Below are 26,161 nucleotides of genomic sequence, written 5' to 3'. Positions count from 1 at the left end.
TTATGTGCCGTAGTCTAGACTTTGCTTTCATATCGACCACGTAGATGCGGTATCAGGATGTGCCCGCCTACTTCGCTCTATACATCAAGAGACAAAAATGGCATACATGTTACGTTGCCCGGCCCCATGTCTTCCTTCCCACCTACGACGATAGCACCGGGCCGACACAACACCCTCATCCCGATCGACCCTTTGATGCCAGCCTACCGCGCCAGCTCGGCCAACAGCCTCGGGTAGACAGGTGGAAGGGACCAAGGAATCCGAGGCCATCCCGATCCGGAATGAAAAACGCGCCTTTTGTTGGAATATCGAGATCTACCGTGCGTACATAGTATACAACCTGTCAAAGTGGCTTTCAAACAAATGTTGATCTGAAATCCGAGTCTCACGTACTGTGTGTATCAATGGCGTCTATCAGGCACATTGGCAATTTTGTTTCCGCGAGAAAGGAAAAAACGATAGATTGGAACAGCACTGCTAACCCTACATCACATTTGAATCACCGAGGTATTGATACACATACCTCTACGTAGATATGCGCCCACCCATCGGCGCCGTCGACATCGGCTGTCAAAGACTCTAGACCCTGACGCCAACACGACGACAGGACCCTGAATGCCTCATGCGGATCTCATTTAGTAGTAGTGTAGAAGCCTAACAGCACGGGCGACCAGCGCACATCGTGCTTGCCGTTCGACCGTTGGCCGTTGGTGCGTCTTTCGAGCTTAGCGTACAAATGGTCTTTCTACCCAGTGGGCTCATACCGCGAAGAGATCGTGAGATCACAACCGTACACTGAACGACACACGCAAACGAGCAGCACCTGCTAGTCAGTCATTGATGTGATATATACGATATGGATTGTAGGGAGTACCTATCTTTGATGTACATAGTATACACACATCTGCACAATGTACATCCCTACTGCCCTCAGCTGTGGGAGATCCCCGGGTTCCATCACACATATGTACACTAGCTAGGTACTATGGTGTTGTGGGTAACTTAAACCCGATGGTTCCGTCGCAGACGATCTTTGGCACTCGAGTGGCCATACAAGGAAGCTGCGAAGCTTTCCATGCTCATACTGGTTCGTGCCCGGTACCTGACAGGGTCCAGAGGTGGTGCCTGACAGGGAGGTAAAACTTCAAGTTTTGCTCGCAACCGTAGGGCCTGATTGTTTCCTTGTTGCCCTGAGAGGGGCCCTACAAGGGGTGGGCACTACCCTAGACAGAATGGAACCCAGGGACGGCGCCGGAGCAGCCTCTCCGGCGGCTGCACCTTACCCATCCCTTCGACGGTGAAAATTTGACGTTTTAGCGCGCCCCGCAGAACACTCGGAGGAACTTGATGATGTAGCATGTCAGCTAAGTATTCCGTCTACACTGCTGGTGAGTGCTATCAGGGCTGGAGCCTCCGAGGTCCTTGCAAGCCTAGAACGTATTCCGCAGGAAAATGGGAACCGCTGATTGGCTTCAACATGCGGGACGCTACAATGTCAAATTTTCACCGGTAGAGGGATTCCAGCCATTGCCGAACGGATACCTGTCAGCACCTCCACGTATCTTGATACTCTACATACTTGGTAAAGTGTTTACAGTGATTGTGCCTGACTGCCCTCTCAGTTGCTTCAACTGCTCACCATCAGCAATCTTGCTGGTGATGTGATATGTTGTAAGTGCCCTGCACTCCGTGATTCCTAGGTAGAGGTATGCACCAGGTACACTGGGGACCTGCGCCAATTTTCGAGAGGTACATGTCGGGGAACATCTCATCTGAACGTTACACGGTTGGTCCCTGGAAACGGAGTGGAATGTTCGGATTCCCGGTTTTGTGAACTCAAGGAGACGGGAAGCCGGAAGTGTCAGGCGGAACTGGCTTGACGGTTACCTCCGTGCAATCAACTTCCCATCCTATCCTCCGAACAATCCTGATATCAAGTGTTCACTATCTGTGCTCGACGGAAACAAGGCTGCATTCCTAGACAAGGACAATACCAGCATCAGCCCACACATACATTTACACGTTCCTCATCATCATCATCCTGATCATCAAAGCAAAGGTATCGACGCAAGATTACCTGAGGGTCCTTTCCTATCGCCCAGCAACGCCTCCGGCCGATATCAACTCCTCGAGATGAAAGGCAGCTCAGGCAGCCGCGCCCAGCTCAGCCTGAAGTAGCACAAGCGATGACGAACCGCCACGCCTTGTTGCGCCCATCATGGCTTTAAACAGAAACACTGCGAAATTGACTGATAGTCACGATACGATTTCCCTGGATGATCAACGGCAGCAGATCTTCGGCCCTGATCTAATTCAGCAGATCAGCCCTTCTCTGGGAGTGGTCCTTCTTCAGCCGAGCCTGGAATATCGGGCCCGCCGATCTGTCAAAACCCGTAATGGGAAAAGACAGAGAGCATGGAAATCTCGATAACAAACGGTGCTTTCCTCATCGTGTTTCTCATGATAAGCAGAATCTGATCTTGCAGGAGCTGGTACTAGTAGAAATCAACTGTTGTTGATCCGACGGTGAGTATCATATCGGAGTTGCGTTTCTCACCTCAGTCTGATGCAGAAACAAAACAGACAAGAAGTCTTTGATCACCATCGAATGACAGCGTTGTCCAAGCAGCCAAGGTCAAAAGCCAAGGCGGCAACCCCATCTGGTCTCAAGCTACAGCAGATCAATGATGCCATCAGCGTCAATCGGTAAAACCGGGCGTTTGAGTGAGTGAATGTGTATTCCTCCGAAAGACAGACGTGAGGACCACCTAGCCAGTTGTGTTGAAGAAGTACTCATCCTAGAGGTACTTATGCTGCTTTCAACTCAAATCCTTCCACTGCAGTTTCATAGTTCAACAGAATTTGTGCGTCCTTCCTCTTCTTTCACCGAACGCAGTCGCTGAGATGGAGATTACATATGTTTCCGTGTGCGCTTCTTGGGCAGTCGTCGTCAACACCCACCCGTCACCCACCCTTGGCGGCGCACAGCATAAAATCCAAAGGGAATCCTGATGACCAGCGCAATAACGCCGCTCAACTCAAAAATTCTTGGCAAATGGTGCTTGCCGAACCGAAAACTCTCGCTTCGCTACAGAAGAAACCTCTGCAACTGCATCCTCGTGTAACTTGCATCCTCCAGAAACTATAGTGTATACATATACACCGGAATATAGCCTCAAACTGCATGCGTAGGCGTGCGCGGTCACGAATCGCTGTCTCCCAATAAAAGCCAGCTCTCTTTTCTAGTTAGTGTATAACTTTTGGCCATCGCCCATAGTATCTGAATTACATGCAGTTTCAGGGAATTCTGCTGTACCTTCGATGCAACAATCATCCACCTACCATAGGTGGTTTAACAGGAATCTTATGCCTTCCTCTTACCGTCAAGCAGAGACAGGCAGGTCGAGCAAAAGATCGCTTGTCAAGTAAGATTACCATGTGCCAGCCATATTTCCCTATGCAGTACACTGATGCGAAACGGAGAGGTCTTTTTTGTTCCTTTTCCTTCTTCTTCTCTTCCTAGGCGGGCCATACAGCAAGCTTGTGTGCTGTGCATACATAGGTACAATGAATGTATAAGCACATCTCTGCCGGGATGTTTAAAGGGTTAGCGTGGTATAGCCACAATATTCATGGGGACCCAAGTTATGTTATGATCACTTTGCCATTCACCGCGCTATAATCTTTTGAATGCCTGCCTGCAGAGGTGTGTACACACTACACTAGTAGCTTCCCTTCCTCGCTTCGCCGAGCCGCCGAACTTTTCGCTGACAGAGCAGAGAGTGGAAGAAAGATGTCTCGGTTGCTCATCCAATACCTTTTGTGGGAAGGATGACGGGATCATCCGCAACAGGAAAAGAGCAGAAAAAGCAAAGAAAGAGCAATCTGTTTGACCCCTTCTTGCCCCTCGCTAGGGTCTTTCCAGGTGGATGACTTTCCGCCGCGATAACGACGACAACCCAACCCAGCCAATGCTATAAGCACAGTCACGCCCCTTGTCATTCGTCAAGGATGTAAGAGGTGTGTGTGATCGAGAAAAAGCATTCAATGGCGCAGAATGCCGTGGGGCTTGGGATACCTACTCGACTTGGCTTTTCAGGGACCTGCAGTAACATTCCGATTTTGTATTTAAACATGAAAATGCAGCTTGCAGCTATCCATCTATATTTCATGGTGTAAGTTTATGTTCATGTGACTCAACCTCAACTTAACTCGGGATGGCATCGCCATAGAATAGGTTCATTCAAGAATGCAAAGGAACATCAACGAACAAAATTAATTTCTCACGGCAGGCAGAAAGAGGTAGGTGTGATGACGCTCCCTTAGCTTTCCGTCCCCCCATGCAGATCTCGATGATGGAGGGGCAGTGAACCTTTGTCTGCTGGAGGCGAACCGGATAGTCAAGAAAAAGAGCCAGTTATGTATAGGGATGGCTTGGACGGCTTGCGAAGACAGCAGCAGGGGAGGGCGGCCGGAACTAGTGTATTGTGCACCTGCCTCTAGACTCCCACCGAAAAAGCGAAAAGGCGAAAAAGAAAAAAGAAGCGAAGAAAGCCCTGCCTTGACAAAAAAAAAAAAGAAAGGGGATCCATCAGATCGAGATGTTCTCGAAAAAAGTCAGTATGTCAACTGCCAGTCCCCGCTCTCAACCACTGCAAAGATCATCGGCCGCACAAAGGCACCATGCTACTTTTAACACTTGACCCCTTCTGACCCCTTTCTTTTCTTCCCTTGACCCTTGGATAAGTCCTGTGATACCATGTACCAGCGAACCAGCGAACTGTGGAATGCGGACACACACACACACACACGCACGCACACACATCCCATCTACACTACACACTAGATACCCCAAGCTCCAGCCAAGCACGTTCCCAAGCTGACCATGGTATTCTGCGCTGTTGCTCTTGTGGAACATGGCAATTTTTCAAGAATACCATAGTGCCAAGCATACAGGCCTACCGGATTCTGCGCGAATTCTGTTTGGGGCTAATGGGGAAATTGATCAACATTTTTTCGTTGAACAACTTTCCCGTCTGTGAGAAGTGGAATACAAGGGGGGCAGTGCGGGGCCCCGGTATGGCAACCTATTTGGTGCTTTACTCTCTGCCCTCTATCTTTCCTCGTTCTTTTATAGCTTGTTTTTCAATCTCTTTTCTTTTTCTTTTTCTTCCTTTCACCTTTTGTTGTTATTTTATTTTATTTTTCTTTGCTTTTTGTCTTTTTTGTCTGGTGTTGTTTTTGCCTTTCCTTTTTCTCTCTCGAGGACTTGAGATAAAAGAGATTAGATGGAGCCCCACCCCCAAGTTGGGATCAGGTATGTATTACAAGCCAACGATACCCTTGACTACCTTGACTACTTCAAAAGATGTCCTAAACCAACATGGCACCATAGGATGCCATTCTACTTGTTGACGGTCATACTGACAGACAGGTATGTCGTGACACAACCGGTCTGGACTTGGTCTGCAGCCAAAGACAACAGACGAACGGACAAGCAGCGGCGCAACTGTTCTTTGTGTAAGGGCCGGTACTTCTGCGTGCCTTCTCTGTTGTTTGTGATCGAAAGGCATGCCTGGTGAGTGTCAGACGCACGCACACCCTTTAAACATAGCCTTGCCGAAGGAAAGCATACCGTATACCTAAACTATTTGAGCCGTCTGTCTTCGGGGTCTCGGTATGCCGAATTGAAACAGAAGGATGTCATCAATTTTATGATTAAAACAAACATGGGATTTTGTAAGATCTACGGATTCTTACGTTGTAGGTTCACTAACAGTCGTAGTGCATGAGATAGATAAACTCATTCCTTCTCCTATGAATTGGTTTAGGTTAACAGTGGAACATCAACACGGTAAGACGATGCATGTACAGCAACATAACATCAACCAAAGTACAGGAGACAAGCCTTTGTTGCAAATGGAATGTGATCACTTCCCTGAATTTTTTTCTCCCTAGCAGCATGGCCCTTATAAATCGCCGAGTCCACGATATGATTATAATCTAGAATGACATGAGTTGTGCAAACTTTAGCTTAGCCGGTATTGGCTCGAATACTTCTCCCTTCAGAGTATCCAACTGACCAGGGACACACCGAGCCACCCCAACGGGATTGAGGTTAGGGGGCCACGCTTGGTCACCGGCGTGTACGCTTTCATCGGCCGGCTCGTCCACCGTCTCCATGTACAGGTATCACTTCGTCGCTCCCGTATCTTGCTTCTTGCTTGGGGGCAATGCAGGCTTCTTAAATTCACCGGCGCCACCCGAGTTGCCAACTTGGGTGAATGTGCCGCCCTTGAACCAGCGGTCCTCGTCTGCTTTGCGCTTCCTGCTAAGCTCGTATTGCACCTTTGGATCAACGAGCTCTAAGCCTTGCATAGGCGTAAACGCCAACGACGATACCGTTCCGGCGGTGGCGCTGCCCACCGTAGTACCAACGCCTGACGTCCGCAAGCCCTTGCTGGCAGCCAAATTGATGTTGCCAATGCCGCTGCCACCGCCAGCAAGCCCTCTGAGAGATGATGCGGCGCCGCCATTGAGCGAGCTGGCACCACCCCAGCCCTTGCTCTTTGCACTCAACTTGGCACGCGTGCGCTGGTCGATTTGCGTGACCCGTAGACGTCCATCGTCGCGCTGGCCAATCATGCCCATGCCAGCGGTAGCGTCGCCCGTGCCATAACCGACTTCCTTCTCCTCTTTGCCAAAGGCCATACGGTTCTGAGCCTTGCGCAATTCCGTCATGGCCGTGGCCTCCTTGGCTTTACGAGCGCGTCGGCCACCACGCTTTCTACTCGGCTTGTCGTCGGGTGCCGGGAGAGCGCGTGCGCCCTTGCTGTTTGGCTTTTGCTGCAACTTATCTAGGCGGTCTAGACATTCGTCCTTTAGTCGTTCGCCTTCTGACCCATCCCTGAACTGGTGAAAGCAGTCGGTGCGCGCGCACATGACAATCTTGTTTGCAAACATCTTCATAGCCTGTTTCTTGAGGTCGGTTGGAATCCCACGAATGATGTCTGACTGGTAGATGAAGCCCTGCTGTCTGATGCCGACATTGGTGGCAAGAGCAGAACTTGTCTGTTTCTTAGAGCCCCAAGCCGGGAGGTTGCAGGCCGGAGTTTTGGAAAGGCCAGTCAGGCCGCCGGCTTGGTTAAGAAGCTGTGCTGCTGTGAGGGAACCGATGAGAGCCGTCAAGTTCGGCGCAAAGATGTTCATGCGAGACTGTACGTACTCAGTGAGGGTCTTCTTAGCCTTATCAAGATCGACCACCATCAAGCACGCTTCTGTGACGCGCTGGATCTCATTTTCGCCCAGGAATTGACCCTTGGAAACCGTGGCTTCCACCGTGACAATCATCAAGGTTGGTCCGTCAAGGACTGACTTGAGGGTTAACCCCAGGGGGTTATCGATGGAAAGCTGCAACGCTTTCATGCTCTCCGAGTCCATAGGGGAATTGCCCAAGATGGCAACAACCTTGCAGTATTCGATTGGGTTCGGTAATAGCGACTCGAGTGCAGCAAATCTGGCGGAGAAGTGATCCCTCACAAACTTGTGGACAAGGGCCACCTCACTGTCTATCAGAGTAGACAGTCTATTGGCGTTGGTCAAGAGGTTGTATTCCGGGTGATCTTCGACATGGCCGACGTCGTTGGCCTGAGCGGGTTGTGCTTGATAGTGTGCGATTTTCTGCAACGTTCGATCCAGACTGTCAGGGCTATTGCTCAAATAAGATGTAAACGCTTTTCCATGTTCAAAGGGAGCACCGCAAACGGGTATAAGGGAACTAACCTCGAGCACTGGCTTTAGAGACTTCATAAGAGTCGCAACGGTTCGAACATCTCGCACTCCTCCCAGATGCATCTTTTCAACCTTGGCTTTTGCTTCCTCGGGATCTTCTACAGCATTCGAGTTGTCGGCGCCGACGCCACCCATAGCTTCGTCTTCGTCCTCGCTTGCCCCGTCGCCCATGCCTTCGTCTTGGTCCTCATCATTCATCGGTACATGTGCGTCGTCCACGCCGGAGCCTCCAGTCGTGTCAACGCCATCGCCTAGAAGACCTTCGCCATACTCCTCGCCACCGGCCTCGGAGCCAGAGTCCTCAAAGTCCTGGAGGAGCTCGTCGAGGGTAGACGACATGTTGGCAAAACCCTATTTCCTGGGCAGAATATTCGGCGACTGTTCAGGTCTCAAGGTGGTTAGTTTCAGGAGTAAACGAGATAGTCGCTGATACAGAAACAACAGCTGCCGTGCGCCGAAGAAAGGAATGGAAAAGAGTTCGATGTGTTGTCGACTTGTTTTGGTTTTGGGAAGAATGGAGGCGAGAGGCCGCGGCGTTGCATCACGGCCTAGCGTACTATAGACCTCGTTGCGCCAGTGCTTTGCCTGCCGGTCGTACACAGTGCGGCTTGGTATGTGGCCGATAGTAGCTGCCGGTACGGTAAGTAGATAGGTAGTGTCAAGTAGGTGTAGTTGGCAGCCACACCTAATACAGCGGCCTTCCAGCGGCTCAGCGCCGTCTTATGGGCGAACCTGCTCGCTTTGGTCGGATACGTACTATCTATCGGATGTACAATGACATGATGAGGGCAAAGTGTACCTACTGTGCAGCAAGGTACAGTAAGGTAGGCAGGGGCATCGAGCCACGGTCCATCAATCGCAGCGCGTCCTCAACCTGGTAGAGGTAGTTCAGTGGCTGGCTGCTGTTGCGTCCAGACCCAAAATCTCATCCAGAAACCGAACTTACAACACCACGCCAACATCTGCAGATCGCCACTTTTTACGCCCATCTTCACAATGGAGTCATCACGCGGCCCGCCACGGGTGAAGAACAAGGCCCCTGCGCCTGTACAGATCTCGGCCGAGCAGCTGCTGCGCGAGGCCGTCGACCGCCAGGAAGTCAACCTCCAGACCCCGACACAGCGCTTTGCCGACCTCGAGGAGCTCAAGGAATACCAAGGTCGTAAGCGCAAGGAGTTTGAGGATTACGTGCGGCGTAACCGAGTTCGTCTATCCAACTGGCTCCAGTATGCTCAATGGGAGCTAGAACAGAAGGAGTTTGCGAGAGCGCGCTCTGTGTTCGAGCGCGCTCTGGATGTACATCCCAACAATACTCGTATGTTTGTCTAAACTCAAAGTGTCCATGTGCTGTTGGTTGTGGCGCACATCAGTCGCTAACGATATGCTCCAACAGAACTCTGGATCCGATACGTTCAAGCAGAGATCAAGAACCGTAACATCAACCATGCACGCAATCTGTTGGACCGCGCTGTCACGCGGCTGCCCAGAGTCACGTCTCTCTGGTACCAGTATCTCTACGTCATGGAGATGCTCGGCGACATTCCGGGGACCAGACAAGTCTTTGACCGGTGGATGAAGTGGCAGCCAGATGAGCAGGCGTGGAGTGCTTATATCCGTCTAGAGAAACGTTACGGCGAGTTCGACAGGGCACGGGAGATCTTCAGGGCCTTTACCGCCGTCCATCCGGAACCGAGGACGTGGCTCAAGTGGGCCAAGTTTGAAGAGGAATACGGGACCAGCGACACGGTCCGCGAGGTCTTCCAGACAGCTATCCAGACGATTGCTGAAACGCTCGGCGACGATGCCGTTGACGAGAGGATATTCATCGCCTTCGCCCGGTACGAGGCCCGTCTACGTGAGTATGAGCGGGCCCGTGCCATCTACAAGTTTGGCCTCGACAACTTGCCTCGGTCCAAGTCGATGACGCTACATGCCCACTACACCACATTTGAAAAGCAGTTTGGCGACAAGGAGGGCGTGGAGGACGTCATTCTTACCAAGAGGAGGAGACTGTACGAGGAGCAAGTCAAGGAGAACGCAAAGAACTACGACGTCTGGTTTGACTTTGCGCGACTCGAGGAAAGCGGAGGAGATGTCGACCGGACCAGAGAAGTCTACGAGCGAGCCATTGCTCAAGTACCACCAACCCAAGAGAAGCGACACTGGAGGCGGTACATTTTCCTCTTCCTCTTTTACGCGATATGGGAGGAGAGGGAAACAAAGGATATCGGGCGAGCCCGTCAGATCTACGACACCTGTCTGAACCTGATCCCCCACAAGAAGTTCACCTTTGCCAAAGTGTGGGTTGCCACGGCGCACTTCGAGATCCGACAGGGCCAACTAACGACGGCCCGCAAAACCCTCGGCCGCGCCATCGGCATGTGCCCCAAAGACAAGATTTTCAAGGAGTACATCCTCCTCGAGCAGAAGCTCTACGAGTTCGAGCGCTGCCGCACCCTCTACGAAAAGCACGTCATGTACAACCCGGCCAACTGCCAAACATGGATCAAGTGGGCCGAGCTGGAACGTGGTCTCGACGATCTCGAGCGCACCCGCGCCATCTTCGAGCTCGCTGTCTCGCAGCCGATCCTGGACATGCCCGAGGTGGTATGGAAGGCGTACATCGATTTCGAGGAAGAAGAGGGCGAGTACGAGCGGACGCGTGCCCTGTACGAGCGCCTGCTCGAGAAGGCTGACCACCCCAAGGTCTGGATCAGTTACGCCCAGTTCGAGATCAACATACCCGACGAGGCCGAGGAGGAGGAAGAGACGGAGGAGGAGGTGGAAGAGAAGCCTGTTAGCGAAGAGGCCAAGGCACGTGCTCGCAAGATCTTTGAGAGGGCGCACAAGAGCATGAAGGAGCGCGATCTCAAGGCCGAGCGGGTGTCGCTGCTCAATGCGTGGTTGGCGTTTGAGAAGACGCATGGGTCGGCGGAGGATATCGAGAAGATTCAGGAACAAATGCCTAGGAAGACTAAGAAGAAGCGTAAGCTGGAGGATGATACTTGGGAGGAATATGTCGACTATATCTTCCCGGCTGATGATCAGCAGACCAAGAACTTGTCGAGTCTGTTGGCCATGGCGAATGCTTGGAAACAGCAGGCCGCCGGGGGTGCTGGTGGCGCTGCTGTCGATGAAGCGGCTCAGTGAGGGAGCAGCTAGTGTAGGAGATGCAATATTATATCAGGCCGCTGACCAAGAAGCTCATGAACTTTTCCCCCCGAATACAGTGACCGATATGGTGCGGATCTTTATTTCCACATATACATACCCCTTGAGTCGCTCTCGGTATTAAAGATCCCCTAAAAAAAAAAAAAAAAACCACGAAAGAAACCCCGTACTTCGATGAAATGTGTGAATTATATTCTAACCGACTGCTTGGTAGATCCTTTCATATCCCGCACGTTTGATTGTTGCTTTGTACAGTTGGGATACTCTGAGGATATTCGTTCCTCCTCAGCCGTCGCGTCTCACGGTGGTTTTGGCGTCGATTTCCAGCAATTTGAATTCGTGGGTCCAAGAAGTATCGTTAATCTCCATGAAAGAAAATGACTACCGGCTTTCTCTCTATACATATATAGTGATATTTCGCAAAGAGGCATACATTGTTTATCATTGTCATTCTCTCAACCTCTCGGATTTGACCTGTTTCTTCATCATCCTCATGAAACCCAACCTGTTGACCATCATTATCATCATCATCATGAAAAGGAAAGAATAGGTAGAAAAAAAGTGGAAAGAGAACGAAAACATGACGTTGTATCTGCCGCCCAGCAGGTGTAAGAAAGTTGGAGAAAGAGGCACAGAGAGTGGGCAACGGGGGAACAAGCTGCAATGCATAGATGCCGAAAGATAGGAAGTGTAAGGATGTAGGGGCCGACATAACCGCATGTTGTGTCCTTTGGCAGCCAGGCCAACCAACCACACGCCAAGTCTCGTGAGATCCAAATATCCATGTGTGTGACTTGCGAGCCAACCAGAACAGCTCAGACAGCCAGTGTGCGGGCGCGTTTCCGTTCCGGTACCGGCCGTTTCGGCACCGACCAACAACCGTTTTCCCATCGATCATTACTTCGCTGTTGTAGACTTGCAGTGGTTTGGGTGCGCGTCATTCCTCACGGTTCCTGTTTGTCGAGGTTCAACATGCGTGCCTGAACAGTCGCACAACGCAAAAAAACCTGCTTACAACCCCTGCCAAGGATCGCCACATTTCCCTGAATTTCGGGGTCCTCCTGTCTTTTTCGGTTCAATCGGTTCAGATAGTGGGGACTATGTTTAGCGACGGTGATCTGTTTGCGCAGAAAGCGGGAGAACAATTAGTCAACTGGTTAAACAACTGCATTTGATAACTTTTCGTGTATGTGATGAAAAGGGAAAAAAAAAGGTCATGTTCATCGTAACCAAAGCATATCAGGAGGCGCAACAGCACTGTAATAAGCGATGAGGCATCGCAGTTTGGAAGAATTCCCCTTGCGCCTGTGTCCAACCAAGTAGAGGGAGGGGCTGGGCTCTAACGATCAAGATGTTCGTTAGACCAGCATGAGCTCAAGCAAGGCACACGCTCCCTCGCTCAAGTTGAGCAAACGCCCAGTAGTGACCAGATCTCTTGTTGTTTCTTGAGGTACCGCGTGGAATTGAGGATGCAAGAATGCAGATTGAATGTCGGGTCAAATTAGAGAGCACGGGTGACAGACGACGATAAAGCGGGCATTGGCAAACCTGCCCATAACTCATCTCCTGCCAGGACTGTTGCCCGATGGAGGAGAGGGATTGCGAGGCATGGCACCGTATGGATTCCCATCAGTATAATAGGGACCATCCTCCAGGCGAGTCGCCTTGGGCGGCGCTGAAGAAGACCAGTTGTCAGCCCTGCGTCTGCCGAAGTCGACAATGTCGCCACGGCCGTCCCCGTCAAAGTCATTTGCCTGGTTTGCCGTTGCCCGCAGTCTTTTGAGCCGTCTCTGATGCCTTTCCTCTTTCTTCTTCTTCCACTCATGCGTCTCATGCGTCACCTCACGAGCCTCCTTCATCTCCGAGATGGCGCCCTTGATGCCCAGGGCCGCGATGCCGACCGATGCGGCATCTTGCAGCATGGCTCTCTGCCTGAGCTTCTTGGCTTCTTCCGGACTCAACTCCCCTTCCCTCACTGCCTTCTTACGTACGCCGTGCTTCTCCACGCTTTGGTAGATGTTGTGGGCAGCGTGGATGGTCGCCACAGCTGCCAATCCTGTAGTAATCATTTGCTTACCTCTCATTTTCTTGGTTCTCTTCCTGTCATCGTCCGAATCTCCCAGGTCGGATGAGGAGACTGATCCACGCGAAGCATCGCGTCTCCTTGCCACAGTTCCTCCTCCCCTTGAGCGACTACGGCTGCGGCCGCTTCTGGAGCGCTCATCGTCTGAGTAGTCTCGGTGTCGGCGCCCGCTTCGAGAAGAGTCGGCATAGTCGTCGTAATGTCTGCGGTCGTGACGGTCGCGCTCATAGTCGTCTGGCCCGTTTCCAATGCCTAGCTTGGCAAGGCCCTTGCGCGCCGAGTCGACGACGCTGCGGCTACGGCTGCGATGACGTCTATCGCGCGAGCCGTCGCGGCTGTCATATGAATCAGTGCTCCGGCGTCGGGACCTGGATCGGCTGCTGAGCTTGTTTGCAGCGTAGGTCCCGAGACCAGCAGTCGCGATAGCGGCGAGTCCGCCACCGGGCCCCTTGGACCGAGAGCGGGCACGAGACCGCGACCGAGAGCGACCGGTCTTCTCATCCTCCTCAATGTTCTTCTTGGAGCCGTTCAGCACACGGTTGCCAAGCAGACCACCGATGACAGATTCGGCCAAACCGAGCTTGCTGCCCGCCTTATCGTCCTTCATGGCAGCATCAACAGTAGCAGCACCCGCTGCGGCAGTAAGGATGCGCTTGGCCTTTTCTCCCTTCCATCCACCTGGCTCCTTAGACACACGGAAGGCCTCGGTGGCACCGGCAATGAGGGAAGCCATGGCAGCCTTCTGGATCTTTTTGGCCGGATCGCCTCCGCGAGAACGGGATCTTGAGCGGCTGCTGCGGCGACTCCTGACACTTCTAGTATCGGATCTGTCATCTCTGCTGCTGCTGCCTCCCGCCAAGGCCTTCAAGGTGCTGCCAATACCAGCAGCGGCAAGGGCACTCTCGAGGAAGTTCTTGTGGCCCTTGTTGTCCTTGGCACTGACTTCGTCATCGTTGTGATACACAAGTCTGCCGTCACGTCCTCTGAGGACCAGCGGAGCCTTCTTCTCCTTGTGCTTGGTGTAGAAATCTGCGCCTTGGTAACCCGCAAAAGCTCCAGCAGCACCGATAGCGGCCGAGGCAAGAACGTTGCGATGGACATCGGAACCATGCTCTTTGGCTTCCTTGCGGTCGTAGAGCTCCTTTCCACCTATGGCAATGGCGGCGCCGGCCAGCGCAGCGATAAGCTGCTCCTTGTTGCCCAAACGAGACTTCTTCTTCTCCTCTCGTCGGTCGTAGTCGTAGACATAGTCCCGGCCAGAGCGGGCCCGAGGATCATCGTGGTCGTCATAGTAGGCACGGCGCATATCGCGAGTAGAGTACCCGGGCGGCGGGAAATCACGACGGATCTCCTCGACAGAAAGGTCACTATCCTCACGTGGGCGTGGAATCAAGTCATGGTTGGCGTTGAGGTATTGGTCAGCAGCGCCGCTGGTGTACCGAGGGTCTCTGTCATCGCGGCGCTCCTCGCGGTAGTAGCGTCTTGTGGAGCGGGAGCGCTCCCGGGCCGGTTGATCATACCGGTCGTAAGATGCCATGTCGGAATATTCGGTGTTTGTTATCAGAAATATTGTCGCTTGCTCGTTCCAGAGCTGTATCCACATATACGTTGGTGTTTGCTAGTATTGATGAAGAGCGGGGATAGTGTTGGGAAGAGGAAGTAAGAGGGAAAGGTGGCGGGGATACTGCGAGCTGGGCGAGAATAGTAGGGCCAAGTAATATATGGGAACGATGTAGATCCTCCTACTCGTCAGGTAAGCCGAGCTCGTCAGGTCAGATTCTTGGTAGGGCCCTGGGCAAAGTGTTATGGTACAAGTGGGTGTACCGAGTAGTGTACCTTTACGTAGCAGTCAACGATGGGCTGGCTCCGCTCCAGCTTCCTTGGAAATATGACCTGCTGATGGTGTGGATTTATCCATCGAGAGGCTCTGTACCCAAGTTACTTTTGGCCGCATCACACGACTTCAGGCGTTGACGTACATACGACAACAAGACTGATGTGTATAAAAAGTGAGAAGGCCGAACATACTCGTTTCAACTGAGATGAGACACGGTGATCAAAGCAATTCGGGCAACCGTTGAGACATGAGATGAACATGTCGGCCTCCCCACCTCAACCGAGACAGTCGAGCCCTCTTCGGGCGCGATCCACAGACTGTGTGTATGGGGCGCCATGCTTGTGTGACTGGGCACCGAGGTGGGCGAGTTGAATTGCACGGCGGGACCAGGCCCTATCGTCATCAGGGTCCAGAGTGGACGGTCCTCGCCTTGTGGTTGGCGAGAAGAGCACGAGAGAAGACCGCGGATGGGCGGCTGAGCATATGGCAGGCCCCACTGATGACCAGGGGAGGAACAGTCAAGGCCGACATGACATGCCCGTTTTGTTGGATGAGGCATCTCAGGGCCGATGAGAAGACCGAACAAGAATCTTTACTTGCATTCGCTCGGGCGGTTCGTTCATATCCCCAACATGACGACGATCGCGTTCGGATTTTTGTCCCATGGTGCCGAGGCTCGATATCTTCCTATGGGTGGGCCTATGCCATTCCAAACTCCAAAGCTACCCGACCTGGCCGTCGCAAGTTGCGCTCAAAACCGACGGCGGGATAGTCGTGCGCGCCATCTGAGGAAGACCTTGACAGCAGCTGCAGTTTAACTGCCGTACGATTGTTGGACTGATCATGTTTTCCCTCGAAACGCCCCGACCCTGCCTCGAACTGCCAAGACCAAGCAAAGGCAGCTACTTAGCAACCTCTCTGAATGAGCGGGGCGAGGCAACGAGGAGGGACAAGTTTGAAGGCAATGACGCAGTACGCTACTACGTAGTGGCATTGTAGTATCAAGTACCTCGATGGCCCGAGTGGTTGGTGGGGTGGCGCAGTCTCTCTCCCCTGTGATCAAGCCAAGGAAGGTATGGAAAAGGCACGCGCTGGAATCATTAGGCAGCAATTGATTGTTGTTCACTAAGAAGTGCCAAAAAGTTTGCAACTGAAGAGATCGAACTTAATGCATCTCAGAAAAGCTTCACGCTCAATCAAGTCATCTTTCTGGACGAAATAAGCTGTGGTTCGTTTTGTTGGTGTTGCGGTTCCTCGCTTTGTACGTCAGGGCCAACCCGATGAGATGATGTAATGCCCCACCGACACTTGCATCTGCTAGTGATTGTTAGTGAATTCCACGGCATGTGGGGCTGGCAGTTACCGCCCGCTAACAGCGCCCTTCCACACACGGTCCTGGCCGTCGCGAGGTCATGCCTCCCGTCTTCAAGAGGGAAAAGTGTTTTCGAGGTGCGGCAAGAACGTCTTGGAGGTTCATTGCTCCATGAGAATTGATAGGTCCCTTATCAGAGGAAAGCGCGAAGCTCGTGATGGTTGCTTACAGTATGGAGGTGTGATCTGGACCTATCCGTGCATGGAAGTTGGCTCGTAAGAAAGTCATCTTCCCATGGCACCGCATTTCTCCAAGATTCGACATCAGCCCGAGACCGGCGCGAGGAGTCAAACATCGTCTTATGACCAGCATCCTCTCCGGGGCGATCGCTGAAAGTCATATTATGTGTAACCAAAAAAACGAAAACAAAACGGGTATATACTGAATGCTTTTATCACCAAAATCCACCCGGTTACGGGCAGCATCGCGCCAACAACATAACCACTTCCTCCTGATACCATCGACGTATCGGGTCATCCGAATCCATTCCCCCGACCTCTGATTCCCTCTCCGTTATCACTCAATATCCCGCATGCGAATCATCCCCCTCCCTCTGTTCCCCCGGCTGCTCTCCCGGTTCCTTCGTTGGCGACCTCGAAGCAGACATTGCCCCTTCCTCTGGTTTACTCCTGTTCTTATGATAGTCATCCAAATTCCTCAGGCACCTAGTTATATCACCAAAAAAAAGGTTTTAGTCAGCTTGGATTTCTTCTTCTCGGGGCAAAAATCAAATCATCATACCAGGGCACCGAAAAAGGACTCTGCCCCCCCGCGGAAACAAAGAGAAGCAAGCAACTCACACTTTCATCTGAAGATCAACTTCCTCCCCCAAGCTCTCCAGCTCCTCAATCATCTTCTGTCTCTCCTCCATGTGGACCGCCATAAATTCAACCAACTTGTGGAGCAGAACGCCCTCGGACCGTTGCAGGTTTTCGCAGCCGGGGACTATCTTGCTGACGGCTTCAAGGCCATTGCGGATTTGCGTTCGTCGCTTGTGCTCTGTTTTGCTGATCTTGTCAGTCTACTGTTGAGACTTTTCTGCCAATGAAGATATGAAAGCCAAGCCATATTCCGAGAATGCTGTGAAGAGATGGGATGTGATATGGCATGCGGTAGTAAGGGGGGGGTATGGAGTTTGATTGTTTGCATGGAGTGTTGGCTTGTTCAGGATTCCAAGTCGCTCTTCTTCCGAATGACAAACGTACCAGATTGAATATGATTCTGCTTCTTTTCCTCCTCCGTCAATCGGGGTCTATCATCCACTGTAACCATGATAGTTGTCGGAATGTGGTTTCGATATCGACGATGTTGCTGTCTTCCACAAGCAAAACTTCGAATTTTTATTCTTTTATTTTTTTTTCCGTAGACTCTTTTAGCCGCGCCTCAACGGGAATGTTTCGGTTGATTGAGAATGCGCTGTCGATAATACAGTGAACGGGCTGACGGTCGAACGCACACTACATGGAGGGAGGTATGTAGTGCACGTAGAGGTTAGTCGTGGTAGTGTTGTTCGGTCGAGGAGAGCCAATGCATGGCTAGCGTAGATGATTTTGTGACATGTGATCACGTTCAAGGTACCTAGCTCCTGGAGAATCGGCAATCAGGGGAATGCTTCCATTGTCCCATGCCATGACGTGGATTACCCGTGGGCTGGAGTGGGAGATTCCTGAGTGAGCAACAACAGCCAAAAGTACGGAATCCGCCAGCAAGGTTGACAAGCACAGACAGGAGCGGGAGATGGGCGTCGTGGGATTTTACACGAAGCGCACTGCAGGTGAACCACGGCTCTTCAACCCCCACATTTTCCATGCAGTTGTACAGTATCCTAACCCCGGCTGCAGGTGATCGTATTGCTCAGACCAAGGGTTACGGCACTGTACTTAGTACAGACTTTCCGCTGCACGTTAGAAAACTAAGTACAGTAATGTCCCCTGAAAGTGCAACCACCCCCAAGTGCAAAAACCCCCCAAAGTGCAAAAGAATTGGGTGGCCGGAATTGTTTTCCCATATTAAACCTGCAAACTGCAAAGTGCAAAGACTCTGGCCCGGATTTGCACCTACAGGGGTCCAATTTTGGTAGGAGAGAACACTTATACCCGGTTACCGAGGCTCTGAAGTCCCACTTTTTACTGTAGCCGAGCGTCTTCAAGTGGCCGGAGGGGGCTTCATAGTCTGTGCACCAGATCCCCCAAGTGCAAACACCCAGAAAGTGCAAATCTTTTTGCCCGCCCGGATTAGTTGCAGATTCAAGGGTTTATACTGTAGAGGTAGTCTGAAATTTCGCACCGGCAATTGTCGCCCCTAGTGACCGAACAGCAATTATAAAGCCTCGGTAATTACTGTAATAGCACACATATGAACATAGCGCAAGTATATTAAAAAAAAAAAAAAAAAAAAAAAAAATGGCGATGCTTCATACAGTACGTAGTTATGATAGTGTTGAACATGAACATCGCACCGATCAAACAATACATTTTACAAATACATACTCATATTGCTTCAGTGAAATACCTGAAGTAGGCTTTAAAATTCTAATCATACAATGTTCAGCATACCGCCCTAACAGAAAAAAAAAAAGTAATGTAAGCAGAGAGTCCAAGTTGCAGATGCCCATCGCCGTTTGTTCCCTCCAAATGCAGAATGAAAAATGTCAATATCCCTATTTTGCTCTGTCGTCGTACCATTTGTGATTCCATGCCATCTTCTCCAGCACCACCATTGTTCTAGAGCGAAAAGAAAATGATTGTCTGCTTCGCTCAAGCATGTCAACAACGATTTAGCAGAGTAACGTCGGTCAATCACAGTACAGGGATATGTGGTGTGAAACAAAACTTTTTCCGTCTTGAACAAGTAAAAGAAATGCAGAAAATAAAGAACCCGTCATCCCCTCCTTTTTTTTCGTTGTACCCGCGTGCAAGTATGGCTAACGTCTTTTAGGACCCGAGGACGGAGTAAAGATATTCCCAGGCTGGTGATGCAGACCCATGAAGTGAATCCGCCCGAGGAAATACCAGCTGGACCCCAGTCAAACAAATGTGAAGGGTTCTTCGTGACCGAGAAGGGGTGTAGACAGCCGACTACCCAACCTGCTTCAGAGGTCATATTGGCATCGCGTAGACAGCGAGACTGGAAGAACCAGTGGCAGCATTTTCCCTTGTCGACGCTTCATCGCCAATTAGGCGACTTCCAAAGATGCACCCCCAAAACGGTTGACAGAAACTCGCTTCTTATGTTGTTCGTCTTTTGTCTTCTACCGTATAGAATGTTCCAGCTCTCTCTTCCACTGTTGATACTTAAAACAAAACAAAAAGCTAACAAAACGCCAATTCCCAATGTCGAAACACGTATGTAGCGACGAGTGTATCATTCGATTGTAAGATGAACCAATTGGAAGATAGTCGAAACGGGAAAGGCCTAGTATCTTCTTCGTGAGAGGCAGATGGTAGGCAATGTATGGGTGATTCTGTCGGCGGTCAAAGGTAGACGAAGACTGGTAGAGAGCCGTGCTCTCTCAGCACAGGGAGACGCCACGATTTAGAATACCCCTCAGCCCCGTACGCGACAAGGGATCACATAATGTATCGATCTTGTTCCAAACAGGAGCAAATTTAGGCAGACCCAGCGCGGTCAGCCTTCAGTGCGTCCTGGAAATGATGTTGGAGAAGCTCGGGGGCGGCGCGGTCTTGGGGCCACAGCTTTGTGATATCGTTGTTGAGCAGAGCGTTGTAGTAATCGAGGAGACACTTAAGACCCTGCTTGTTTGGGGCTTCCTTTGACGCATCCTCCAGCGCCAGAGTACGGAACTCGGAGTACACCTTGTCGTTAAAGTTCTTGAGTAGCAGCTTCGACCAGAACTCGTAAAGGGTCAGCATCTCTTTGGGAGTCTCGCCAGCGGTGGCCTTTTGACGCTGGTTGAGGGCCGCTTGACGGATGGCGGTGTAAGGCTGGCGATCCATACGAACATTGGCAGAGTCGGGGCTGTATTGATCTAGCCAGACCACGACCTTCGCGCCATTCTCAACGGCGGCACCATTGACACCGTTAGTTTGCTCGTGACCTGAATCATTGGACTCATAACCGGCCACGGCAGTGGCTTGGGAAGAGCTCTGGCCTTCCCTGTCGTCATATGCAAGAACGACGACCATCTGTTCAACGGCGTTATCAGAAAGGTTTGTCAAGCTCTCGAGTGTGAGCGCAGCCACCGGGGGCGCGTAGTCAGGAACACCTGCTGACAACTGCTGATAACCATTAACGGCAGAGCCATTGGAGGCAGGGTCGTAGTGAGCGGGATTCACGTATCCGGCCTGGAACATCTGGTCCTCGGGGTAACCGGCGTACGTGGCTGCCACAGGGTAGTTCTGGGGAATTACTGGAGCACCGTAAGGGGTCATCTGATGAAATGGGGTCTGGTAAGGAGCATAGTTCGTCGGTCCGTTGTGGCGGAGGTGCTCGAGGCGGTCTTCTTCCCGCAGCACAAACTTAGACCATGATTCCTTGCTGCGTAGTCTTTCCTGGCCGTCTTCGCCAATGACAAACTCGATCTTGTCGGAAAGGGAGCAAGCGAAGCGAATGGTCTCCCGATCCTTGCTGAGCTCGCGCATGCGCCTGAAGCTAGCGATCACGTCCAGAAACACCCAGCCGGAGCCATCCATGTGTCTACGAAGGAAGGTATCCTTGCAAAGGTTCTCAAGCGAGAGATAGTACTCGACCTGGGCCTTGATAACCGGCACCATGGGATCGTAGGCCGGATAGTACACATATGGCACGGGGTACTGGGGCACAGAGTATTCGTGGGGTTGAGCCATCCTCGGTGCAAAAGCAGGGGCGGATCCGTTGCGGCCAGCATTCTGGTTCGAGCCAGTCCACTTGCCTCTGCCCCTAGTTGACTGGCCGTAAGAGCCGGAGAACTGACCGGCATGCTGGGGCGGGGAGTTGTGCTGGCGTGATTGGTAAGACGAGTGGCCATACTGACCGTTGCCGGTATAGCCAGACTGGTGAGAGCCAGAGGTGCCATTGTGGCCGCCGCGACCGCGATATCCACCACGACCACGCTCAGGTCGACCCTCGCGGCCAGAGTACTGCTGGCCGTTCACACCGTGGTGTGCTCCGTCTTTGGTGGAGTCAGTTCCCTTGTGATGACGCTCATGGGAGCGGGAAGACAACGATGGTCCTGCCTCGGGGGTTGTTCCAGCCTCATTATGTCCTTCCTTGACGGACGATCCCTTTTTGGTTGCATTCTGAAGGGGTATTAGGTTCTGACTATGATAACGGGACTGCGATATGCGATAAACAGCAGGATGGGGACAACTTCGACTTACAATGGATGTCTCAGCTCCCGAGTCGCGAGCTTGCTCGTTGTTCGCGGAAACCGACAGTTTACGTGCATCCTTCGAGGAGGCTGCGTCGACAGAGGTACGCTTGGAAATGTGAGCTTGGGTGTTCGCGCGCGTAGGCATGTTGGTCTCACGGGGGCGAGATCCGGCACGCTTATGCCCGTTAGGACCGCCGGTTGTCGGCGCCCTCTCGTTCTGGGAAGTGACATTTGAAGCATTGGCAGCGTTGGTGTTGTGTGGCCTTGTAGACCCTTGCTCACGACCACCCCGAGCTCCGCCTCGGGTCTTAGAACCGCGCGGTGGCAGCGGCGTGTTGAAAACAACGGTAGGCTGAATGTCGACAGCAACCCACGTCTTCTTCTTGGAAGATCCAGAATCCTCTTGGGATTCCTTTTCGGTAGTCTTTTCCTGAACCTTTTCCTTGGGAGCCTCGGTGCTAGCGCTGGCCGCGGACTTCGGGTCCGGCCACGAGGCGGCATCGGCCACTGGAGGCAAAGCCACCGCATTCTTTTCCTCCTTGTCCACACGCGCGCCCCGGGGGCCGTTCCTGCGCTGATGTTGATCGGCAGCTCTTGAGAGGTCGGTGGCCTTCCGGTGAGGCTTGTCTCCATTCGCACCATTCACGGATGTGCTTTGACTCTCGCTGTCTTGGTTCTTGGCCTCGGCGGAAACAGCATCGGAGGTAGGAGCAGGAGAAGTCTTCAACTTGGCGGCCTGTGCTTCCTGTCTTTGCGCCCAAATATTGACTGTGGGCAGTGGGGCTTCAGAGAGAATAACCTTGGGCGCCTCCTTGACCTTCTCTTTCTCCTCCTCAGCTTGTTGTTCATTCTGAGGCTCTTTCTCACTGCCCCGAGCCTTCTTGCCCTTCCGGCCTTTCCTGCCGTCTGTGCTCTCATTCGACCGGGAAGTACGGCTCACGGACCTGGAAATCTTGTCCTCTGACTGCTGCTGAGGTTGTGCTGGTGCCACTTCATTCTCACGAGCTGTCTTGTTGCTCTCTTCCGTTGCTGGCGCGGTAACGGACAAGGACTCGGCGTTCTGCTTCGATTGTTCGGCAGGGGATTGGGTGGTCTTGCCGGCTTCGGAGGTCTCGGTGACCTCGGCCTCATTGGGGGTTGCTGACGGTACTGCAGTGGCTGATGACACATCGTCCTTGGTGCTCGGCTGAGCAGCAGCCTGGCCCTTCGCGGCTTGTGCGTAGGAAAACGTTGTGCCCGACATTTTGTTTTGGGTAGTGCGGGCGTTAAGCAAGTTGCAAGACGATAGGTTGATCGAGGAGAAGCTCGGTCGGTCGTGTAGACTTGGTCTAGGTCGCCTCGGCTAAACTGCTCACGAAGGCCGCCTGTGATGATCGGATGTCCGGAGAAGAGCGAGAATTACCTCTCCTCTCTGACAATCTGCTGACGGCACTAAGGCCTTTGACGATCTTGAGTGACGACTCGATGTCGGGTACTGCGGGGCAGACTGTTGCTGCAGCTGGACTCGGTTGCACGGTTTTGTCTCGGTCGAAGTCTGAGAAGACGTAGACGTTGCCGAAACAAGGAGCACGATCTTTGGAGAAGGTGTTTGGTGACTCGACAGCAAAAATTCTTGCCGATGCGCACGGGTACACCGTCGGGAAAGATCTCGCTTGCGGGGTGTCCAACAGGTGTCAGAGCTGTCTGGGCCTCGAGAAGATGAATCGAAGGTGCAGGCTGTTGGCGATGACGACCAAGGATGCAGACGAATCAACCAGGAGGGGGAAGAGAGCGGAAGAGAGCGGAGGAGAGCGGAGGAGAGCAGATGATGGCACGCCTGGCGTCGAATGCGTAAGTAAATGCCTGGAGTCCTGCGGGCGTCCAATAACAGGTTGCTGGGTCCACAGAGAGGTCGAGATCTAACCCTAAAGATGGCAGCCTCGGGATGCAGTCTGTAGGTAAAGTGGTAAGAAATGGGGTTGGGTTGCGCGGGTGGGGAGAGGGTTGGTTAAGGAAAAAAAAAACAAAAGGGAAGAAAAAAAAAGTTATTGGAGGGGACAGTGGTCCTTCCCAAATTGGATCGGATCCAGCAACTGAGATTTGTGTGTGGAATAAATTTTTCTTCGGCTCCTGGGTGAAGTTCTGCCGCAGTAGTGGGGATGGACAAGGAAGGTCCCGTACCTCTACCGTTAACCCACAAGCAGGAATGCTGCGATTGAGGTGCCAATCTATCCACTCACGTTGTCGTGCGAATCCTAATAATTGATTAGGCGGTTTTCGATTACTGAGCGTGTTGCCTGAACAAGAACGAGGTGAGTCTGATTCATGCCTGCCTGGTGCTTGCCCTGTACAAAATACCTACAGACGGGAGGGTTTGTGCGGGGAGGGGAAGGGACGGGACGGAGGGGAATTGGAGGGGAGGCGTTTAGGTTGCCACGGTTAATGCAGGCCCGTGTATCAGCCACCGGCAACAACTGAAGCGATGTGAGCCACCTAAGCACGGGGCAGCCGCACTGTAGAGGGGCATCTCAGCTACCTAGGTTAACATGGAACGAAGTGTGAAGGGCCCAGGTCTCTCCGCCTTCGATCAAACTTTCATTCCAAACTTCCCGGTTCCTTTTTCGAGTCATTGACGCTGGTCGAGATTCGATGAGCCACATCAATGGACATATCGCCGCAGTTAGACCCCCGAATAGGTGACGCTTGTCTCGCGCAGTCCATACAACATTCAATCCTGAGTAGTCGCGTGGTGGACACAAATGAGTACCTTTTTGAGGCTGACCAGTTAAGCACTCAATTTCTAACAAGACCCGAGTCCAACAGCCCGTAAGATCGACCCTCTGCTTGTGCTATGCGAACTAGCGAGTCTACTTTGAGCAGGCAGCGGTTTCGGTCACCGCAGTTTCTAGTACTTGGTGCAGAAACGTGCACGAATCGCTCGCGGGCGGTTGCAAACGCAACACTTCCCGTCCCCTGGCCGCTGCTTTTGCTAATCAGATGGCTGCCGAAGTTTAGGGCACCAAAAACCGCTCGTTTCAGCTCCATTCTCGCCGAAGGGCCTCGACTTTTGTGAGAAGGGAAACCTGGCTGAGCCGGGCGGGTGGCACCCACTGTCCTTGCATCAACGCCTTCACAAACGCAACGTACCGACAGCTGGAAGTGAAGAAGGGAGTGTTCGGCTGACAGTTTAGGTGCGGTAATGTCAACTGATAGAGTATAGCTGCTGGTCACTTCACATATCCTGATAGCCCCTAAAGTCCTCGAACGGGTGGTGCTTCCAAATCGACAGTATACTTTGGTAAGCCATATACACCATGTACTATTTCCATGGTCACGCCAAGTGGGTGAGTGAAGCTCATTCTATCAACATCCGTCCATCTCACAAGTAAGCATGGGATTTGTACCCACTATCTCCGCTTGTGACATGTCGATAGCATTTAAGAGCTTGGTGCGACATGGCTCCTTCTGGTCGAGGATCCGAAGTTCATCAGAAAACAAATACAAACAGACAAAACTAAGTGAAGCGGCTGACTAAGAACATGTCAAGATCTTCAGCATGTGATTCTGGTAGGGGACAAAACAAACACCTACAGCAGCTGGATGACTCGCGGGACTTCTTGAAACGGTAAACCAGACAACTGATATAGAAAACACCGGAGTTCTGATGTATGATATGACCTGGTCATGCCATATGGAACTCCGCTATGGTTTGCTTCTATGCGGTGGTAAAGCGGTCTGTGGGAACTCGGAAGCACAGCGGGATGGTCGGATCTTCCATGATTGGGAGGTGGGTTAGGGTTCTATTGTCCGTGCCGCCGCCGCCGCCCCCCTCCCCAAATGCCCACTCTCGACCAAAGATCAGCATTACGGGCATTCGACGTCGTTATATATGATTTTAGGAACTATGAGTACGCACAACATACGCACCGGTGAATGTTACCTGACTTCGAGACGAATTTACCCCCGATTTGAGCACAAAGTGATTGACATCGTAATACGAGTTCAGAGTGGTCCGTACAATGATGTTACCCCATATTACAGAAGAGGTAATAGAATGAAATATATCTAGTCTTGTTGTTTGATATTTTCAGGGAGCCCATCTCAGCGCCAGAGACGGAGTTCTCCATGTACACATGTAGTGTATTTGGTGTGACACGTGCGGGTGCCCCGAAGATGGAAAGCGGAGCGGGTGGAGCCGGCGAGGACAAAAGCGAGGAAAACCCGACAGAAGCAACAACAATCTCCAATTCCCGACGACCCCCGACCGCCCCCCGGTCCTTTTCCTATCCGCTTTCGGAGCGCGCCCTGCTGGGTGTGTTGCTCGCAAACTTGTCGATGATGTCCGTACCCCATGACGAAGGTAACTCGAGCATTTGATTCCTTACCCAAGACATATTGCCCTGTTTGCAAGCCGTATAACTCTGCTATTGGATCTATAGTTAGAATACATAGTCGCTGACTGGATTCCCTTCTTCCCCCAGACTCCACGTGGATCCAATGACGGGTGTGCGACCCGACTCCCGTCCTTGGATCCACGTGGAGTCTGGGGGAAGAAGGGAATCCAGTCAGCGACTATGTATTCTAACTATAGATCCAATAGCAGAGTTATACGGCTTG

The 26,161-nt window shown here is 52.1% G+C and overlaps 6 protein-coding genes across 6 annotated transcripts; 2 read left to right on the top strand and 4 right to left on the bottom strand.

The window, feature by feature from the left end:
* Positions 1 to 5,912: 5,912 nt before the first annotated feature.
* Positions 5,913 to 8,279, bottom strand: NEUTE1DRAFT_73080 (uncharacterized protein; the record flags this gene model as incomplete). The annotated part of the gene is made up of 2 exons (XM_009858264.1): positions 5,913 to 7,680; positions 7,783 to 8,279. 2 exons carry the CDS (start codon positions 8,128 to 8,130, stop codon positions 6,193 to 6,195), a joined length of 1,836 nt encoding a protein of 611 aa, XP_009856566.1.
* Positions 8,280 to 8,787: 508 nt separating this feature from the next.
* On the top strand, positions 8,788 to 11,007 carry NEUTE1DRAFT_73077 (Pre-mRNA-splicing factor clf-1; the record flags this gene model as incomplete). The annotated part of the gene is made up of 2 exons (XM_009858263.1): positions 8,788 to 9,106; positions 9,185 to 11,007. 2 exons carry the CDS (start codon positions 8,788 to 8,790, stop codon positions 10,939 to 10,941), a joined length of 2,076 nt encoding a protein of 691 aa, XP_009856565.1.
* A 321-nt stretch (positions 11,008 to 11,328) lies between these two features.
* NEUTE1DRAFT_119005 (uncharacterized protein) lies at positions 11,329 to 11,601 on the top strand (the record flags this gene model as incomplete). The annotated part of the gene is made up of 1 exon (XM_009858262.1): positions 11,329 to 11,601. A coding segment is annotated over one exon (184 nt), but the record flags the coding sequence as incomplete, so codon positions are not given.
* Positions 11,602 to 12,521: 920 nt separating this feature from the next.
* Positions 12,522 to 13,843, bottom strand: NEUTE1DRAFT_119004 (uncharacterized protein; the record flags this gene model as incomplete). The annotated part of the gene is made up of 3 exons (XM_009858261.1): positions 12,522 to 13,009; positions 13,040 to 13,708; positions 13,742 to 13,843. 3 exons carry the CDS (start codon positions 13,776 to 13,778, stop codon positions 12,522 to 12,524), a joined length of 1,194 nt encoding a protein of 397 aa, XP_009856563.1.
* A 2,728-nt stretch (positions 13,844 to 16,571) lies between these two features.
* NEUTE1DRAFT_133463 (uncharacterized protein) lies at positions 16,572 to 17,585 on the bottom strand (the record flags this gene model as incomplete). The annotated part of the gene is made up of 3 exons (XM_009858260.1): positions 16,572 to 16,919; positions 17,055 to 17,253; positions 17,460 to 17,585. 3 exons carry the CDS (start codon positions 17,524 to 17,526, stop codon positions 16,775 to 16,777), a joined length of 411 nt encoding a protein of 136 aa, XP_009856562.1.
* A 1,921-nt stretch (positions 17,586 to 19,506) lies between these two features.
* On the bottom strand, positions 19,507 to 22,808 carry NEUTE1DRAFT_126353 (uncharacterized protein; the record flags this gene model as incomplete). Its single annotated transcript, XM_009858259.1, has 2 exons — positions 19,507 to 21,476; positions 21,573 to 22,808. 2 exons carry the CDS (start codon positions 22,806 to 22,808, stop codon positions 19,863 to 19,865), a joined length of 2,850 nt encoding a protein of 949 aa, XP_009856561.1.
* Positions 22,809 to 26,161: the final 3,353 nt, after the last annotated feature.

The sequence above is a fragment of the Neurospora tetrasperma genome (assembly GCF_000213175.1).
Source record: "Neurospora tetrasperma FGSC 2508 unplaced genomic scaffold NEUTE1scaffold_81, whole genome shotgun sequence".
Taxonomy (NCBI): Eukaryota; Fungi; Ascomycota; class Sordariomycetes; order Sordariales; family Sordariaceae; genus Neurospora; species Neurospora tetrasperma.
The sequence above is the reverse complement of the archived record's forward strand: the minus strand, read 5'-3'. Positions and strand labels throughout refer to the sequence as shown.